This window comes from Dicentrarchus labrax, unplaced genomic scaffold, assembly GCF_905237075.1.
Source record: "Dicentrarchus labrax unplaced genomic scaffold, dlabrax2021, whole genome shotgun sequence".
NCBI classification, from domain to species: domain Eukaryota; kingdom Metazoa; phylum Chordata; class Actinopteri; family Moronidae; genus Dicentrarchus; species Dicentrarchus labrax.
Genome location: NW_026136718.1, coordinates 10,041,941 through 10,062,149, shown reverse-complemented (window position 1 = coordinate 10,062,149; position 20,209 = coordinate 10,041,941). Strand labels below are relative to the sequence as shown.

The following is a 20,209-nucleotide window of genomic DNA, read 5'->3' as shown; positions in this document are numbered from 1 at the left end:
TGAGGATAGGTACGTTTTTCTTTTTTTCATTTTACTTAACCTTTATTTAACCAGGTTAGTCCCACTGAGAGCAATTTCTCGTGCGAAGAACACCTGGTCAAGAGAGTTGTGGGCAGAACACAGTTTTGAGATTTCATAGGAGGCAATTAAAAAAAAAAAAAAAACATACAGACATAGAAAAGTGGGAGACGGAGAGATGTGAGAAAGCAGGAACAATAGGTACGTTTCCCTCCAACTTTCTTTTGAACTGAAATGTAAATATGGTGTGCTTTAAACAGCCAGATGAAAGTAAATCAATGGCTAGCATATAGTGTAACTACCTGAGAAAAAAGATCCATGCAAAACTTAAAGAGAGTCTTTCTTTCATTATGTACTTACCAAACGATTTTCTGGTGGTCTTTTCTAAATAAAAAAACCTTCTCTCTGAGCTGGACTTTTTGTGCAAGAATTACTTGTTGTCAGCTTTGTGTGTGTTAAGACATAAACCAAGCTAATAGGACTATCCTAAAAAAAAAAAAAACTATTTCCAGTACAATGTCCTTCAAAATGACAGGCCATAAATTATCAAGGCTTTCTTGGCTTCTCAATTTTCAGTCTTAGTTTCAGTTGACAGAAACAAAAAAGCCGTTGGGATGGCAGACTGCACACTCTCCTCCTGAGTTGTCTGTCTTTAATGTGTAGTGGTCTGGGTAATACAATAATATACCGGGGTTATGAACTATAAGTTATGCTAGGAGGGGCAATGTGAAAAGAGAAGAAAGGGAAGAGCATTGTGGACTAAAACCAGTGCTGTGGGACATGTTGTCCTGTGTCCTGTGTGTCCCTCTTCCAGTGGTCTCCAGGGACCCGTTACTGTGGCAATGAACAGGCCTCAATGGCAGGGACAGGGGTGGGAGTGTGTGTATATACTGAATACGATGTGTGTGTGTGTGTGTACATCAATTGCATGTTAACTGTTAATCTGTGTGTGTGTGTCGCATTGGTCCGTCATTGTGTGTGCACACTAGCTGGGGGGAGGGTGTCCGAGGAGGCCTTTAGAATAGCCCTAATTGCCGTTCCTCTCCTCTCCCTGGCCGTCACACCTTTCTCTGCGCTAAGACTTTCCAGCCTCATCACACACACAGGAAACACAACGCTAATTAGAGACAGCGCAACCTCTCCTAATCACACTCTTACATGACTGTGACCAAAATGTCAGTGTGTGCATTGCAGGCGTGTTTTTTTTGTGTGTGTTTCTTTAGACAGAATTGGAAGTCCACTTGCCGTTTTTCACTCAGCAATAAGAGGTGGAAAAGCTCCAGCTGAGAGTACAGAGGTATAGTTATGAGGAGGGTGATATAACTAGCAACCTTGAGGCTGTATGCATGTGTTTAATACTGTACAGACGTGTGCAGTTTTAATAACATGAAACTAAACTTCCTACACCAAGAAATATATGTGCACATTTTTATTTACACTGCGCTACGGTGTCTAACAATTTTCTAACATTTTTCACTCTCTTGGTAAATTTATTGATGAATGTGTATTTTGTGAGTGTGCATGCGCTTGCACATTGTATGCCATCTCTGCACACAACAAAGAAAAAAAAAAAGTGATATCTACTTATGGTGCACAAGCAAATTCTTCAGAAGAAATGCTGACCAGCAGATGAGTTGCTTCTACTGTCCGTGCTGTTCAGAGGAAAACACTGAATGTACAACATGAATGTGTTGAAAGAAAAAAATGCTTATCATTACATTTGGCACCTTGACAAACTACTGTACTTCCAAGAGCTCTTACAAGAGAGAGAAAGTGGGGGGAGAAAGGGAGAGAGCGAGATGAAAATAAAAGTAGGGAGAAAGATATGCAGATGGAGAGAGGAAGAAAGAAAGAAATGAGAACAAAAAGTGGACAGAAAGAGTACTGGAGTGGAAGATGCATCCAAGTCCATCAGTGTGATCAGTCAGTGTATATGTAGTTAAAGCATTTACTGATGTGCATCTGTGTGTGTATGTGTGTGTGTGTGTGTGTGTGTGTGTGTCATACCCGTCTCATCTTCTGCAGTCTCCTTGGAGACAGGCTCTTGGTGCTGGTGGGAGACCCTGCACAGACCATCATCCCCTCTTCTTCTTCTTCCTGAGAATTGTTGAATGTAAAAAATTATGATGATTTGTGTTAGAAGTTAGTTGGAGAATAATATGTATATTTTATTTATGTTAAAGAACCACACTAAAACATCTTACTCCTTCATTTAAGTTCTCCAAATCCTTTTCAAATTAAAGAATGAAAGAAATTAAAAAACTGAAGTAATGGTGCTCTCTGCCCAGTTGGTTGCTAGTGACATTTTTAATAAGTAAAGGATCAGTCTGATGATATTCTAGATTGTTCTTACTACTACAAATCTCATGAAGTACTAAACTGATCCTACTAACAAGTATTGCGTATCTAAACCCTGATAAAGCTCATTCATCTATGTCATAGACCCAAACTATTTAAAACACACACAGCCACACTATTACATTTGGAGACATTAACTTAGTTGCAATGAACAAAACTCACTGCAGTTTATCTAAGTCTATCCCATATACACTGTGAGTTGTACAGCCAGTACTGTAAGCACACTAAAGAAAATAGTCCCCAACAAATGGACTATGTACTTGTGTTCAAATAACATTTGCTAAAAACTACAGTGCACAGCTGTTTGAGGATGATGCTTTTTAAGAATTACAGTAGATATTTATGACCTGTCTTTAAAGATGTAAATCTTCGGAAGGAATGGGTCTGAGTCTTAGTCTGAAGTTAAAAGCACTGTAAGAGGAACTAATGCACTGTTGGTTTTAGATTTTTCATGGGATTGTTTGACTATAACAGATATATAGAATCTCAACAGCCTTGTGTTCTCTCACATTCAGGGAAGCCACCTCTGATGAGTTTATTTTCAATATGTTTGTACACTGAGGTCCTTGTGTAGTCATCTGTGGCTGGCAGCAACATGCTGCAGATTGAAACTGTTCTGGAGAAACTATAATTAATTCATCTGTGTATTTGTAAATTCATTTATGAATGCACACGAAATCTGTTTAACTTCAAATTCAAATAGATTTCAACACCTCTATCCTTTGCCTCTGCTGTGTGTGTGTGTGTGTGTGTGTGTGTGTGTGTGTGTGTGTGCGTGCACATTGCAGAACACTGTGTACTCCTCTTGTTCATCATCAGTGCCCTTTCTCCTCAGTTTCCCACTGACAGATCAAACTGCTATTGCCTTATCAAATCCATCAGGCTTATGGAAACATACACCTCGTTACATTAGTTTTGAGGAAATCACAGGCTCACTGATGAAATATGCAGACAATGAAAGAGAAAGAGGGGCCGGGGCTCAGATGACATGACAGGCCATAGCCAGAGGGGCGTTGGTTAAAAATGTACAGCCCTGAACAAAGCACTAAGCAGGCTTCAACAGTCATTAAAGGCCCCTGCGTCAGATTCACACTCTCCATGTAAAGCAGCCTTCCTGTCTGTATCTATGAAGGGGGCGTGTGTCTATCTGTGTGCCTCAGAACAGAATTATGCGTACAAGTGTGTGTACGGGTGTGTGCATGTGTGTCAGAGAGGTGTGAAGGTCCGTGCTGCTCACCCTTGCTTTAAGTCTGCCCTTAATGTCCCGGATGCCCCTCTTGGCATTAATCTTGGCCTAGGAGTAAAAAACAACACAAAGACACACACATTCACACACACACACACACACACACACACACACACACACACACACACACACACACACACACATTCACACACACACACACACACACACACACACACACACACACACACACACACACACACACACACACACACACACACACACACACACACACACAGATTACTAATCAAAACATGTTGCATTAACATTCTGCTCTGGTTTCATGTAACATCAAGAAATGCTTTGATCCCTGTGGCAAAAACACGGAGACAAAAGGCTGGATAAGAGAGCCTTGCACACTAACAGGAGGCGATAACATGAAAGGGCACCCTGACCACCTATTGTACAGCACATAACGACATGGTACTCGCTCATCAAACATAGTCATGAACAATGCTCCCATTCCTTCCACTGTCAATTCCAAAACAGGCAGTTTTCTTAAATTAATTTGCTGTTTATTCACAGACTGATTAATTTTTTACAAAACAACCTGCAAAATGTCAAATGGGGTCTATTTCAAGGGATTTTCAGGACTTGATGTTTCAAGTTATGTACATATTGAAGAAAACGGCGCATTAAACTACACTAATGTGACTGAAGCGGTTTTGCAGAATAACGTACCTTTGTCACAGCTGTGTTGAAGAGTGCTCCTCCTCTCTATAATAAACACAGAAATTATTAGTCAGTCACTTAGAGGCATTTTGGGTGAGCTTCTACACACACACACACACACATTCAAAGTAATTATTTTTTATATTAAATATTCATATATGCACACAGGTAGGGTTCAGCAATACTGTTAATGTTTATCTACTTTTATTGCAATCATACTACAACAATCTCACCAAATTTCCACATGAATGGCTCAGAGCGAGCTGAAGATAAAAGCTGACAAAAAACTGATTGATTGAGGAGTTTTGTCTCACGTAAAGCACAACAGGTGAACACTATTCGTTGCTTTGGCAATCAGTTTGATTATTTTGGATACATTTGTCATATTGTGATGTACAGTAACTGTATAAATAATGTGTTCATTATTTCTACCGTATCTCCCCACCCCCTCAGCTGTCACACAGAACACATTTTCAATATCAAAACAAAAGCAAAACTCCCTCTGGGGCAGTAAATAGTGTTGTAATACAACTTCACTATAAAAATGGTGACACCAGACAAAGTATCATATCGCTGAGCCATGATAAACTGCATGATTCATAGCGTTCAGGAGGTTTTTATTTAGAAGCAGCCTAAAAGGGATGGAAGGGACTGTGTGTGATTGATTTCTACTTTGAGTTCTGCAGACTGACATTATGGCACCCAATATCTCTCTGTGCATGTCTTCTTTTCTCTCGCCCTGAGTTGCTACATCTCTCATTTGGCGTCTCACTCTTTTTCTCTGTTTGGTCTTTAGTGTAAGCACAAAGCATCGGCTAAACGGCTAAACAGAGTAAATGGCAGACGGCGTTTCAGAAGTCGGCAGAGAGAGAGGAGGAGAGGGGCCGAGGTGAAGGCCCCTCTTATAGATCCCTGTCAGTCAGGAAATGTGAACTTTAACAAACCTTTGAAGAGCACTCTAGAGAACTAATTCAGCCTTAGCTGACGGCATGCGGAGAGAGGGAGGGTGAGGGAGAGATACTCAGTGAGAGAGAGAGAAAGAGAGAAAGACAGAGGGGGGGCTGTGACAGAGATGAGAAGAAGGAGAGTGAGAGAGAAGATAAAGAGAGATAGATAGTGGAAGAAAAGGAGAGAAAGAAAAGAGACAGGAGATGAAGTAGGAGGGAGAGATCTATGTTCTTGGGTCGGTTCAGCGGAGTAACGCCTGTGTTTTGCTGCCAGATCAACATGTCATGTCGGAGGACGTCTTGTCACGTCAAATCACTTCTGTCTCCCTTCCCTGTCTGTCTCCACTGTCCTGCTGCACGCGCCGCTTCACACACCAAACTGCACTCGCGCTGGATCTGTACATTCAGGCAGCCCCCTTCATTCCAAAGGCAACACCAGGACTTCAAACATTGAGTCGTGTCAATCACGCTTTTAATTAAATATAACTCGGGAATAAAATGAGTGAAACATGAAGAAAAAAAAGCCATAAGATAAAAGCATTTAGGTATGATATGCAGGGCGCTCTGTGGATACCTTTACAGTGTGCATCCATTGCTGGTAAGACCTTGAATTACCTGGAGGGAAGCATAAAACACAGGAAATATTAATAAATCATTTTGCACTTGATAACACTGTATTAAAATTGCAAAGCAAAGGCAACTATGTATATTATACAGTGACACATTTTAAATTGTAGACAAAACCATTTCGAACAGGAAAAACAGTGACAGTCACAGTGTCAGGTGGTTGATAAAAGACTGTAAAATATACATACATTTCTTTGGTATTATTTGCTTTCTTCTTTTCTCTTCTGACATATAATCAATAATAATTAAGTAAAATTTTCATGGTTGAGTGAGGTTATTATTGTTAGTTTCATAGTGGAGGTTTTTTCTATGGTATCCAGGGTTTGCTATCAAATGTTTAGAGAACAGAATTACAGATGACAGCGTGGGTTTGGGTCAGTATCAGAATTGAAAGCCAAATAAAACAACGGATATTAAGCTGCAACATCTGGATGGCATTTATTTTTTCTTGTCCTGTAAATACAACTCAAACCTGAAGTAATATGATCAAAACAATATAATTTGTCTAAGCACTCCAGTGGGATTTCAAGACTGGTGTCTTGTCTTCACTTGTAATAAAGCTCAATCCTGCCAAAACATTGCTAACTCTCGTCAATCTTCTTTTGCCACATTCATCATTCATTCAGTCATTTACAAGTAACCTTTGTATGAGTTCTATGAGTTATTTTTTTTTTTTAAACAATAAATGACACTCAAGAGTCATGTTAAGGCATAATTCAAAGTATATTGTAATTTTATAGTTTTTAAATCAATAATAATTAAATTCAGTTCTTCCAAAGACAATACAGTTCATTAGTCCATTAGTACTTAAAGAGCTTTACAACACCCTTTAAATGTGACTCAAACAATAAGTAGTTATGGACCAGAAATGCTTTAAAATGAACATATTACAAAACATATACAAGAAGGCTAGAGTATACTACATAATTTACCACCTTTTTAAATCAGTTTATCATTGTTTTAGAAGATTGTTTGTATGTTTGAATGTTTTAGAGATCTTATTTTCATAACTTTAATGGTTTCTCCTTGTTTTGTTCACTGATTTTGAAGCACGACAACAATTGCCTACTGCATGAAATATGTCAAATAAATATAATGTGGCTAATTGATAGACAGAGACAGGTCTAGCACTACTCACTTCCACAGAAGCCCCCCTCTGTGATCTCTTCTTCAAACACGTCGGAGAAGCCGCGGCCTGCATTCAATTTGGCCAGCCGTCCGTCGATGAACTACAACCATAAATTACAACGTGCTTATTAAAGACGGGAGGAGGCGGAGGTGGATGTGGACACACTTAAACAGATACACATACACTTACACACAGATTCAAACACTCAGGCCACAGTGGGGTGTTATTAATCCTACCTGACAGAAACTACATCCCAAGATTAGGTGGGTTGCAGGTAATAGGGATTTAGTAATGTGGAGCAGGTGAGGGATTAGGGCAGCAGACTACATGCTGCACACTGTCTGAGACATGAGGAAGTTTCATTTCCTCCCTTTGTAACATGGAGCGCATAAAACTCCATCTCATAAACATCGACCTAATAGCCAAGACAGCTACACATTTCATGAGCACAGTCACAAAGTCATGTAAATATGTTACGCAAGTACAAGCAATCACACACATACATTGACACACACATAGCTCGACATTTGTGATTAGCACAATAAAAAAACAACAGCATTCTTTAGATATTAAAGCATATGACATATATTGTGGGTTTTTACAGGCCATGACCAAATAAAAACAAGGATGAGAGGGGAAGGAAAAAGGAAAAACAAATGATGTCAATAATGGTTTTAAACACATTTCTTATCATTTTGGCCCATTATAAGAGCTTTCCAAGAAGTTTACAGGCCCAGTTATGTATTGTAGTTTTTGTATCTATATAAATATTGAACATGAAGAACATCTTATGTGAATGTAGATCAATCAGTCACACACATGGTGCACTGTTTTCTATTAGCTAAATCGACCGCATTGACCCCAAAGTTGCTGTTAGTTTCCTGTCACATCACTTATAACATCAGCAAATCTCTGCGTGGAAATAATACTCTCCAGTGAAACCCTTGAGCTTGGCAAGTTTCTGGTGTAAAAAATACAAAAAACAAGCAGCTGCAATGTAGCACTTTTCTTTCATTTTCAAGATGTGGGGAAGGTCAAGGTCTGCTGAAGTCCTGAAAAACTAACTTTCTTCCAGTTCTTTGTGCTCAGCCTTAAACTAAAATCTATCGTTTTTAACCTTGTCAGAGTATATTTGTGTAAGGTATGAGGGAAAAGCAGCTAACAACCAGTAATGGTGTCATTCAAAATAATTAGTATATATAAAGCATTTGGATTTAAGACTAAAATTCATTTTGACTGATGATTGCATTAATTAACAATCAACACCTCCTACCTTTCAAGCACTCCTTTGTATATTTTCAAGAACAACAACAAATGGTACACGATTCTTTTTAACGAAAATACTTGACAGTGACAAATTGTCAGATCATTTCTTAACTGTAGCGAGCCCACTGCCACCTCTGCAAGTGTGTCCAAAATGTTACAACAGTGTAGGTTGTTTTAGGGTGCGTGTCCTCAGGGACAGCCTGCTAACTAGCGACCGACACGGCCACCCGCTCCTCTGGTCAGAAGAGCTGGAAACTCATCATTAGATCATTTTAATGAGAGGTGAGACTGCAGGTTTCAACCACTGCTCCGCTGCTTGGCTGGCCCAATTAGTGCACATAATCAACCCAAATCATCACCTAGCCAAAGCCTCCACTTATCCCCCCCCACGCCCCCGACTCCCTCCACACACCCCGGCCAGATTACCTGCCTCACTGTGGGCCTTAATTAGACATTACTCAACAATGGCAGGCTGTGATCACCCCACACTCACACACATGCAAGCCAAGTGCGCACATACACAAACACACATACACAATACAAGGGCTCATTTTCTTTGTTTTGAGAGAGAAAGCACAAAAAAAATTAAAATAAAAAAAAAACTCTCTCAAAGAAACAAAAATTAATTTCAGTTTAGGATCACATCAGGACCAGCTTCATCCAAACAAAGTGTAGGAGACCCAATAATCAAATATGAAAAACAAATTGACTTCATTAACAACAAAGACAATAATTTCACTTCAATAGTTTTTGACGTTTACTCAACCCAAACTACATGTGTGAATAAAGTTAAGTCGAAACATGCAGAACAGATTGAGACACAATGAGTTCCACACTTCAACATGAGTCCTGCTCCATCTCTTCATGTCTACATGTCATCTTGTTTCCTGTTGATGTTTTAGTTGCAGACAGTAGAGAGTTATTCCATCTGGCTACCAGCAGCACATTGACTCACTCACAGCTCGGTCACAGTGGTCTAGATTTATTTTAACTCTGGAATTGTGGAGCCAGAAGTTGGGATTAGAACTCTACAGGGGTTCATTTACAGAGATATACATGGAGAACCTAAAGGAAATGTCTTTTTTTTTTTGCAACCTGGGTCTCATTTGTGGAATTTTAGCCCATAAACTGCACATACTCAGGGATATAGCGGAAATCACGTCACTCATAGGTTTCTGAGAGGAAGTTTGGATTTGGGTTTACAGCTTGCCACCATCTTTGCTAGTTAGTAGAGCATGGAAATACAATTTTGGCCAAAAGGAAGGAAGCCTGGAGAGTAAGTGGCAACCACTATCGCTCCTTGACTGATCAAACAAAAGGTATAGCATAACATATTTTTAAGGCCATTAACTTATTAATAACTATACAGGTCATAAGACTTCAAATAAACTACTGAGACCCCAATGTATTATAGAAAAACATTTTTTTAAAACCAGCATCTAACAGCCATTGTGCATCTCAAAACACTTGACACTTACTAACACTTTTGGCTTTAGTGGTGGCACCTAGTTTTATTCATCAGTCCCATTGGTTGTAATACAGTTCCGTTTTCCTGCTCACTGTAACTGCTGTGATATGGAGTCTTATGAACCCCATGTAGCGGACAGAGCAACCACGAGTTCAGATTTTAAATCAGATAACTTGGTTTTGCAAGGACACACCTTTCGACAACAGCTCAGCTACTGCATTCATATACACTGAGAATGACAGATGATTATTGATTGATGGGACGCACACTGTCTACAAAGGCTCCTGGCAGTAAATCATCACAGCACAAGTCCCCCTACAGACTCAATAAAACTGTGTATGCCTTAGTTTTGTCAATAAGAGGAAGAGACTTCATTGAATCTTCTCTTCTAGCACAGAATTTAAGTGTGTAGGAGCTGAGGATGGTTGATAGGAAGCAGGTTAATGTCGACAGGCTTTCCCCCGCATTCTTTTGGAAGACTTCTCCCACTTGTTGTGAACACAGGATGGGTTGTTGGACCGAGCAGAGAGGACAACGTCCAGGAACAGAAGAGAAGTGTGTTAAAAGGTGAAACTGACATTTTTCAGAGGCGTGTATGTGTATATAATTATTTTATGGTAGGCTTAGTGTCTGTATTTCACAGAGGTACAATATAATAGGACTCAAATATACTCAACAGCTTAGATATATGTGAATGAGAAAAAATATAAATAAGAATCATTTACATTTACGTTTGTGATTTAGAAAGCGTTCTTATCCAAAACAACTTACAGTAAGTATCTTCTTACAATAATACATAGATTCAATAGGAGTACTGAAAATTATTGATGGCCTTCAATGTCACGTGACAGCACACAATAGTCTCTCTGTCCACTAGGTCATTCAGCTCCTGGAGTATTAATAATGTTTCCCTGAATTTACATGATCAATTCCATGCTGTGGCTGATCATGAAGCAAAAGAGCTGCTTTACAAGGAATGAAAACAAAATCACCTGTAGAAAAGCAATTTCCTGCCGAGATGGCGACACCTCAAACTCAGGTAACACCTCAATATTTTGCGTGTGTGCTTCACCGTGTGTGTAATGTGTGTTGTGCTCAACCAATTCCAATAATATGGTTTGAATTTGGCTCAGGTTTGACCTAGTATTGTTGACATGTAACTGACAGTGACAAATCCTACACTTAAGAAATTGTGTGGAAGTGAATAAAGGACATACACCATTGAATATATTGTATTAGAGACGCAGATTCAGACTAACTAGCACTAATAATTGCTTGCTTGATAATTGAGCAACCCAACCTGTCTGTTTACACTACCCAAGCTTACAAATGGCAGCGACTGTATGACGCCCTGTGGTTCCCCTCTGTCAACAATCCCATTGGGACATAAAGCACAAACTGTTCACTTTAGCTGGAGAATAGGGACAAAAACTAGCAACATAATTAACAAAATAAAAAGTTAATTTATTGTAGTATCAGCAATGCAACATTCGTAATTTAATTTTAAATCATTTTTTTATATATGACAAATAAAATAGCAGCCAACATTTATTACTCACTGTATGTGGCCAAATGCTATTTGTGTTATTTAATTAGGGGGAATACAGATAAGACAGCCGTCCTACTTACAGGCCTATAAATAATGTGCAATATACTGACAATGAAGACAATATATTGGATTATAGAAGCATACCAGGACAAAAGGCTTAAAATATAATAACACTTGGTATAAAAACAATAAATAATAAAACAAGCAGCAGAAGTACTGGAAAAAATCCAAACATCTCCAGTCCCAGAGTGCATTCTTATGTATATAAAAATGAATGAGTGCATGTGTGTGGTCATGCAAGTTGAGTATTGTTTGGGAGCGGATATGGGTCATGGCCAGAGCAGAGCTCGGGCGGACTGCTGGCCTCTCTCACTTTAGTCGAAAGAGGAGTGGAGGAGATAAGTTCACCCCATCCCCCGTGCTGGAGAGGAGGAGGAGGAGATAAGGGCCTGTTTCCCAATGCTACCGCTGAGGCAGGAGCCAGCCGGGAGGATGCTTTGAACTGCTGCTTGCTATCTGCTCTGCCTGGGAAAATTATAGACGGGGCAGAGTGTCCAGAGAAACAAAAGGCTGATTGAGGGCCGCTGTGCTGTAACTCTCGGGGGTAAATCACACTACTATCACGGGTCAGAGAGCACAAAGAAAAATTCAAGGGGTGAGAGGAAATTTTCTCCGGAGCCAGAGGTGTCTCTCTGCTCGACGCTGGCTCGGCTAAGTTTAGTATTGCTGAAGGGATTTGGGGGGGAAAACATATTAAGTAAACATGAGTGATTTTAAGGGAAACTCGTGTAACCACACATGAATAAAGCATACCTGCTACACACACATACACACAAACACAAACACACACATATATCCTCTACAAACACTGCACATAAATACAAATATGACCACAGTGGAGTTGCAAATTCAATTTTCAGAGGACCAAGTTAAAATCCATACCACCTTTTTCTTTTACAGGCTTGTGAATAGATCTTAAAGACAGAACACAGCCTTGATATGTTTTTCTAAAGTAAAAGCATTTATAACTTATTATAGTTTTGTTTATACACGTGGCAAAATATAGCTTACAGAGAGACATTAAGATGTGTGTTGGGAGATAACCACAGTAAACTGTTTCTTGGGGTCAATAACCGTCTATAATCCCAGGCCTCTCTCTTCTTCATTTCTCCTCACTCTAAACAACTGAACTGTCAAGATACTAAATGCTAACTTTACCCAGTTGACAGTTTGCTGAGCACAAGGGGTGCTGAGAGAAAACTTTCATCTGTAAAAATGAAGACTTTCACCCTTCTAAATAAAAAATCAGCTCAAAAAATAAACAGCTCAAAAATAACCTGACATTGATGGGAGAGGACAGAGTAACCTACCATATAAGCACTCAGTCATCTTTTTCTATTTGTGCTTGTCTATAGCTTACAGATAGAGCTGTGCATCCGTCAGTGTGCCCACGTAAGTGACAGCAGATTTTTTTTTAATACATAATTATGATCTCATGATGAGTAAAAGTTTGTACGCATAATGATAAATATGTGTAGAACTGAAACATTTTCTAGGGTCGGATCAATTTTACTGGTTATAGTTCACCAAAAGTTAATGTTGGTTCACAGAATCTCTGACACACACACACACACACACACACACACACACACACACACACACACACACACACACACACACACACACACACACACACACACACACACACACACACACACACACACACACACACACACACACACACACACACACACTTGCAGACAGCTGTTTGTACCTGTTTGAAGAGCTGCAGGTTGACAGCCATGGACAGGAAGTTTCTCATGGTGCTTGAGCGATGGTTCACAAAGCTCTCCTCACAGAAAGTGATTGGCTCCCCCTGAGGAGTCCACAGAGACATTATTGGCAAAAATTAAAATAAACAATTAAGATTAATTCATTTTGGCTCACTTTTCTTTGTACCAATCTGTTTTTCACCATGTTTACTTAGTTCAGAGGAATGAAGGCAGATGCGTTTGGTGCCTTAACAGGCAGGGGGTCTAAAATAAACAATGTTGTTTATAATATAATTCACAGCACTATGACGCTCACATCATGTCTATTTTCATTATGCACTGTTAAAAAAGTCTTCTCTAACCAAGGAGTATTTCAACTGATTTCTTCATTAGTGAGCGGAGTGGGCCTGAAAACAGAAAATGAGTCTGAAAGAGGGACAGGAAGGAAAGAGAAAGGAAGAGGAAGAAGGAGAAGGAAGACTATCGAAAGAATACATAAAAACAACAAAAAAAAACAGAAAACAGTTCCGCTGGCAGAGCGCACACGATCTCCCCCGGACCAGAAGACAGTGTCCCAGTAAACTCCCCAGTACTCCACATGAACACATTATCACATTATTACTATTTCTTACATCATGTCTCTTGGCCTGTGAGCTATAGACACGGAGGATGACAACAGAACCACTGCAGGCCAATCACAAACAGCCCCACAGTCATTTTCAATTCATGTTTTCTCATAATTAACATAATTCTCACATATTTCAATGATGCTCTAAATTCTTCTGGTGTAAAACAATGCGCTTTGTCTGTTCGAGGCTGTGAGCACAGTGTGGCACATAAAAACAACTTAACAACACCGGAGACTAACCTCATTTTTCGAGGATGGGCGGATGATACCAGTGGCCCAAATTACATCACAGGAGTACTGCTCCACTTACATCACTAAAAGTTTTTAAGGCGTATTCTCTCGTAAAAAGCCAAGTTGAAAGTAGCTTGTTGTAGTTAATCAGCTTTGCAGTCTCCATCTGGCTGCTACAGCCTTGGACCATACTGCAGCAAACAAAACTGAATAGCATTGCTGAGACTCACAACTAACTGCTGCTAAAAAAAAAACAGTCAACTTTAAGACTTTGCACACACTGTGTACACAGCAGTATCCGACAAAATCTTTTAGTTCACACAGGCCTGCACAGAATGCCAACTGCTACTGCTGCTGGACTCCAACTAGTAGTTAAAACTAGTATCTTAAGGACTTTAAAAAGACTAGAGGAACATTAATTTTATATATTCTGAGAGTATCACCAAGGATGGCCAGCACAAAGAAAGACTGTGACAACTACAGTAAGTCTTAATTGTATGTATCCAATAAAATTAATTTAGTATAAATGTATCTTTAGAAACAAAATGTGGGTTTGGTGGCACTAATATTAGTAATAGTAAGGGTTTAGTGCCTCGCTTAGGGTAAAGGTCATTTTATAGTAAATGCAGAGTGACCAGTGAGCAGCACTTGTTAACTTCCAAGGCTGCTATTACTGAAAAAACTGAAGCCCCTACTTTACAGACATGAAAAGAATTGATCAAATATTATTTGGCCATTAAAAAAAAGACAATCTCTGAAGACAACTACACAACAAAGCAACTCCATGATGTAGAGAAGAATATTTATGAAGCCCTGTTAGAATTGGTGAGGGGAGCTCCAGTGGGGGACTAAATTTGTTTGTATGCTTGTATGGAACAATACAAGTAAGTGTGAATGTACAAATGTACTATGTTTCATGTTCAGCCTGACAACAACGTATAACATGAATGCACATTATATATAAAAAAGGTATTATGAAATGATTTAGTAAGAGATTGTAAACCATTACACAGAAACAATTATACAAAAAGAGAAACTCATCTTTGAGCAGATTTGTTCAAAATGTCAGAACAAGTGGGCAGTTCTCTGTGGATGAAAGTTGTGATCTAGGAGGAACTGAAGTTGCAGTAAGTGGAAATCTATGAATATATTTGGACTGAGTGTGTTATGTGTGTGTAGGTTGTCTTATGGTTGAACAAACCCAAACCAAACTGAGCCGTTAATTTATACAGCTGTTTTGAAATGTGCATTTGAACATATGGCACTTTTCTTGAAATAGACATTTCAAAATGATCCTTTTCCAAAAAACAAATTGCACCTTGATACAGACCTGTGCGTGTGCAGGACTCCTACTGTATGTTAACACATTACATTGATCTGTTATACATGAGACAATGCAATGTGTAACCTTTTGTGTCTAAAATAATCTTCAATACTTCTGAACATGTGATGGCACCCCGACCTCCCCTACCAAGTGTGTTCACATCTAGTTGGATGATGTGAACTGGTGACATGCCTTCTTGAGTAAAACTTCTAATTCTACCTCTAAATAGTTGTGAACCCACAGCTATGGAATATGCACACCTACCTACCCGAAATGGCTTCATCAATGGTGGTAATATAAGTTGCTTATTTCAGGTTATTTTTGCCCGACACATGTGTTCTGCTGGTGAGAAGCACCTGGGGGACCATCAATGTGAGCTGAAACTGATGACCTAAGAAATGCTGCTCTAATCAGCTGATTGCTTTTCAACTCATTATCATTTTCCAGTATTGTTTCATTTACAACTCAGCAAGACTCCCACCAAGCATCCACACCCCTCCTTCTGTTGAGGCATATGGGCCTGTGAACCACGGCGCTCGGCTCAGCTCTGTCTAGGAAGATCTTTTTCCTCAGCTCACAACAATAACTAGCAGAGTGATATTCCACAAATATCCGAACACAGGGAGTATCATCAGTCTCTCCGTGAAGGCAGATGCACAGTTTTGCGTGTGCATATGTGTGCGCATGTATGTTAACTCCATGGCTTTTATTCAGTTTCTCAGATTCTAAAAAGATAACACGATGTGAGTGTGTGAACTGAGAAATTACTGCATGTTGTGCTCACACATACACAAACACACACATACACTGAGTCTCACTGCTTGTGTCAGAGGGGAGGCAGTTTGTTCGTATACTGTCTATATACAGAGAAAAGAGAGACAGCATCAATAATGTAGCATCTTGACTCCGGGAGTCCACAAAGTCCAATTAATCTCAAAGCCAAAGGAACAAAGGCTTCGCTATTTGACAAACAGGACATGCTGTAGTTTGCTGTGCTCTGACTCAGACTTGATAAGCAGAAAAGATCCAGAAAAGAAATGTTAGGGGGGCTTAGTAAAGGAGAGTAAAACACCAAAGGTGGCTAAAAGGGATCTTCAAAGGGAACGTCCTGACTCTTTTCAGCTCCTCTGACATTTCACTGCCTCAGACAGGCCCACCTTAGCTCTGCGCTCCAGCTGAAAACACACCTTTTACTTTCAGTCAAAACTGCCCCAGTCCAACCAGACTCCAGTGAAATTTGACTCACCTAACCCAAACTGAGATCACTACTGCGTGTTACACAGTCGGAGGAGCAAATATATTATATTCATGTCTGTGAATATTTCTGCTTGTGAATAAAAATACAATCTATGGCCTTTATACACAATATCTAATCCGTAAATTGTAATGTTTTTGTTTGTTTTCCAGTACAGAGATCAGTCTCAGATTATTCTAAATGGTCAAATTACAGAAAGAAAACACTCTTCTCACGTTTAGGTTTTTATCTGGCTCTGAGATTTCTGCTGCCACATCAGTGGAATGGATACAAATTGAATTTTGTTCAAGGTCCTCACAGTCATGGAAAAACATTTATTTGGACAATCCTAACTGTGAACAGTTTACCTGGAAATCATTTTAAAAGAGTAGTTTCAATAAAAAACTGTTGTCTGTGATAATCCAGAGTAAGGGGGACCTTTTCCTCTGAAATGTTTTTTTTCCATAGACATCCATTGTATTGCAGTGGAGGAAAAAATCTCAGAGATGGATATCTCAAAACTATTAAAACCAAAACTCTGCAGGGCTTGGTACCACTAAAAGAAAGTGAGATGTTTGTTTCGGTTATGTTATGTTTACAATTATGTTTTTTGTAATTGGGTGAACTGAGCCTTAAAATAAGGTCAGCTTAAACACTAGATGCATGTTTTTTTTTTTTTAGCTTTTCACGGCCACCGTAGTTTCTCCTTCACACTTGGACGGGGAGGGTGAAGCGAGGAGGAGCAATATGCTACTACACCACTAGATGTCACTAACTCTTTTAGGGCCCTTTAAGTATATAAGGCTTTATTATGATATGATACAACAATGCTATGAGATGATTGGTAGTGATTAATGACTGGATCCTTACAGGTTTATATCTGAGGGCATCTCGGTAGGATCCAAACAGAGCGGCCTGCGCTCTCATGAAAGCCCTCGCCACACCACTTCCTGTTGCTGTTGACTGCTTCTTCAGCTTGCTCTTCAGAGAGGACACCTGGTAGAAAATATAAAGAGAGAATGTGGGGAAGGGAAAGAGAGAGAGAGAGAGAGAGAGAGAGAGAGAGAGAGAGAGAGAGAGAGAGAGAGAGGTGGGAGGGGGGAAATAGAAAGATGGAGGGGTAAAAGTTAAATTATCACCTCTGAAATTGGTGGAAGAAACAGCTAGCCCATTCTGGGTGTGAAGTATCACATTTGCAGGTCATCTCAAAAAAGGAAAGAAAAGAAAGGGAAAAGCCTCAGCCTTTCCTCCAAGCTTATCTGTTGTGCTGCTGAGAGCACCTGCTGCTTTGCTAATTGAGCTGAGGACGGGGGGCGGCGAGAGGGAGGGGACAGCAGAGAGGAAATGGAAACTCGCATCCTTGCTCTTCCTCTCTCTCCATGCTGCCACCCCCGCTCTCCTCCCATCAACTTCTTGCTTCTTTCGCTTCTCCCTCCATTTCTTACTCTCCTCCTCTTTCCTTTCCAGTCCTCCTTGTTTTCCCCTCCCCTGTTGGCTCTCCCGAACTCCCTCTAGAAAGGGACTCTTGACATAAAATGTCTTTAATTATTTTCCCCTCTCCTGGCTCTGTCTCCAGGACTCCAGGCGAGAGTGGAGGAGCAGCAGGCCCGAGCTTGTTTTAGGATGACAAAAGATTCACCCTGGCCAACGGGCCCTGGGGAGTCTGGGAAGGAAGTTGTCAAGAGGCTCTCCTCACCTGCTCAGCAGTAGTCTGACTGTGTGGTGGCAGAGCGAGGAGGAGGCAGAGATAGCGAGGGACTGCTGCTCTCTGTGTGGGCTGTGCCAGCTTAGCACAAAAGCACAACGTTTGATTGGGTTGCACAGGAGGTCTAGATTACTGTAATGCAGTTTGGTGTGGGCTGTTAGCAGTAGTACGAGCTTGAATCACCATTTTAAAAGAAAAACCTATAAGTTTAACCTTCTACCTCAATTAGGGAAAAACTGATTAATTGTAATTCCTCACTGAATAACTTTGCATTGTTTTATCTTATATTCTAGACTCCATACCAACATATAATAAGCTAAAAAGTCTAAAATCAATGCTTAATCTCTGTATATGGAACTCAGAAAAGTGTTGCCTTCAGAGCTGTGGCCGGTAAGGATTTGTTGTCTTGCTCATGGGCACAATAACAAGGCAGATTAAGCCAATGCTCATCAGGTAAGGTTCGACCTTCACCACTCTGCTGTCTGAATACGGGGTGAGAAAACTGACTGCACATGCATAACTAATAAAGTAAATAACAGAACAGAACAGAACAGAGTAATTAACATTTTTAGTTAGCAGTCTGCGATTAGATTTAACACTGCACTGCATATTTCACCAGTCCATTCAATCACCTCCTAATACAGTGCAACATTTTTTGGTGTGTGTGGTGTCACATATATTTCTGTGTTAATTGTCTGGCTTGTCCACCTCTGTAAAGCTACAAAGAACATTTACAACAAATTCTATATATCAATATTATTAGTTTTAATTGGTAGTAGCAGTATTTGTGGGCACAAAGAGTAGGAAGAAGAAATGAAAGCAGGAGAAAATTTGAGGTTGTGTCAACCATTAAATGACCACAGTTTTTCTGTGATGTGATAAAAAATGTGATAAAATTTTGATCAGGTCTATTTCAATCAGAGGTGGCCAAATATATCATGCTGTGTAGCTGCAGCGTTGGAGGGATATCGCGGTCTGGTGTCTGCAATTAGCCTATATGAAAAACTTCAGGGAGGAGAAGCAAAGTGTTAGCACAGCTCATACAAAGGACAGGCAGAAAGAAACAGAGAGGCAGGGAGAGAAGGAGAGAAAGCGAGACAGAGAGAGTGGCAGTCTTAAACTGGGACAAAGACAAAACGAACAGCGCCGACTCCTCTCCCCTGGGCTTTCTCACTCTCCACAACGTCCCTGTGCTGCCATTGCAAATGCTCCCAGGCATCAAACAGGAAGTTTATCACGGATAAATTAACAAGTGTCATCTCCATATTCACTCATTGTGCTAAATGCTTTTATGTTTATGTAAAGCCCTTTCTGGAATTAATATTTCATGTTTATGTGCGTTTTCACTGATTTTTTTCATCCTTGCAAATCATTAAACTGTCTTATTTTCGGGGGGAGAATCAAAGCGAACACAATGTCAGTCTAAGTGGGGGAGGCATACCCCAAAGACTGTCAGTGAAGATTGGGATAACGGAGTTTACTCTGCACATAGAGTTCTGTACAGCAGCTTTGAAAGGGTGGGAGCACTGCAGTGGCAAACACTTTTAATGAGGTGGGGACACCACTTCACTTGTGTTTTGTTTCCTAGCGTTAGAGAAAAATGGGTGATAAAGCAATAAGTTCAAAGTTTCACATTTATTCACAAGTAAGGTTAAGCACGATGAAAATATTCTTCTTTTGTCACACGTGGTGATTAATTAAATTGTCATATATAACAAATATAGTATTAGTACATGACAAATCCCAGAATTTTGTCTTTGCTAATAGATAAAATGAAACACAGTCTACCGCATGCTCCTTCACATACACGACACAAAAATAAATGTGTGTTTAGAAGTTGGATTTTGAAAATGGCGCCTACGCCACAATCATCAGGTATGCCTCCACGGTAATGGCTCTGTCAAACTAATTAACTTCTACAGTTTGAGTGAAGCTAACGAGATGCGTACAGGCATCAGAGGAAGGCCAGGCTCTACAGGTGATAACCCAATTTGGCAGTGACATTTTTTAGTGTAAAGTCACAGTGGCGGTGATGAGA

At 40.0% G+C, this 20,209-nt stretch overlaps 1 protein-coding gene across 3 annotated transcripts in view; it reads right to left on the bottom strand.

Annotated features, from left to right (window-relative positions):
- Positions 1–20,209, bottom strand: part of dennd1b (DENN/MADD domain containing 1B) — a 105,068-nt gene that overhangs the window by 13,055 nt on the left and 71,804 nt on the right. For all 3 annotated transcript variants that reach the window (XM_051377386.1, XM_051377385.1, XM_051377387.1), the window contains 7 exons: positions 17,337–17,462; positions 13,052–13,153; positions 7,004–7,094; positions 5,813–5,853; positions 4,301–4,336; positions 3,614–3,670; positions 2,026–2,115 (listed from right to left, as the gene is read on the bottom strand). In XM_051377386.1, coding sequence (XP_051233346.1) covers positions 2,026–2,115; positions 3,614–3,670; positions 4,301–4,336; positions 5,813–5,853; positions 7,004–7,094; positions 13,052–13,153; positions 17,337–17,462 — 543 coding nt within the window. The remainder of the gene's footprint in view (positions 1–2,025; positions 2,116–3,613; positions 3,671–4,300; positions 4,337–5,812; positions 5,854–7,003; positions 7,095–13,051; positions 13,154–17,336; positions 17,463–20,209) is intronic.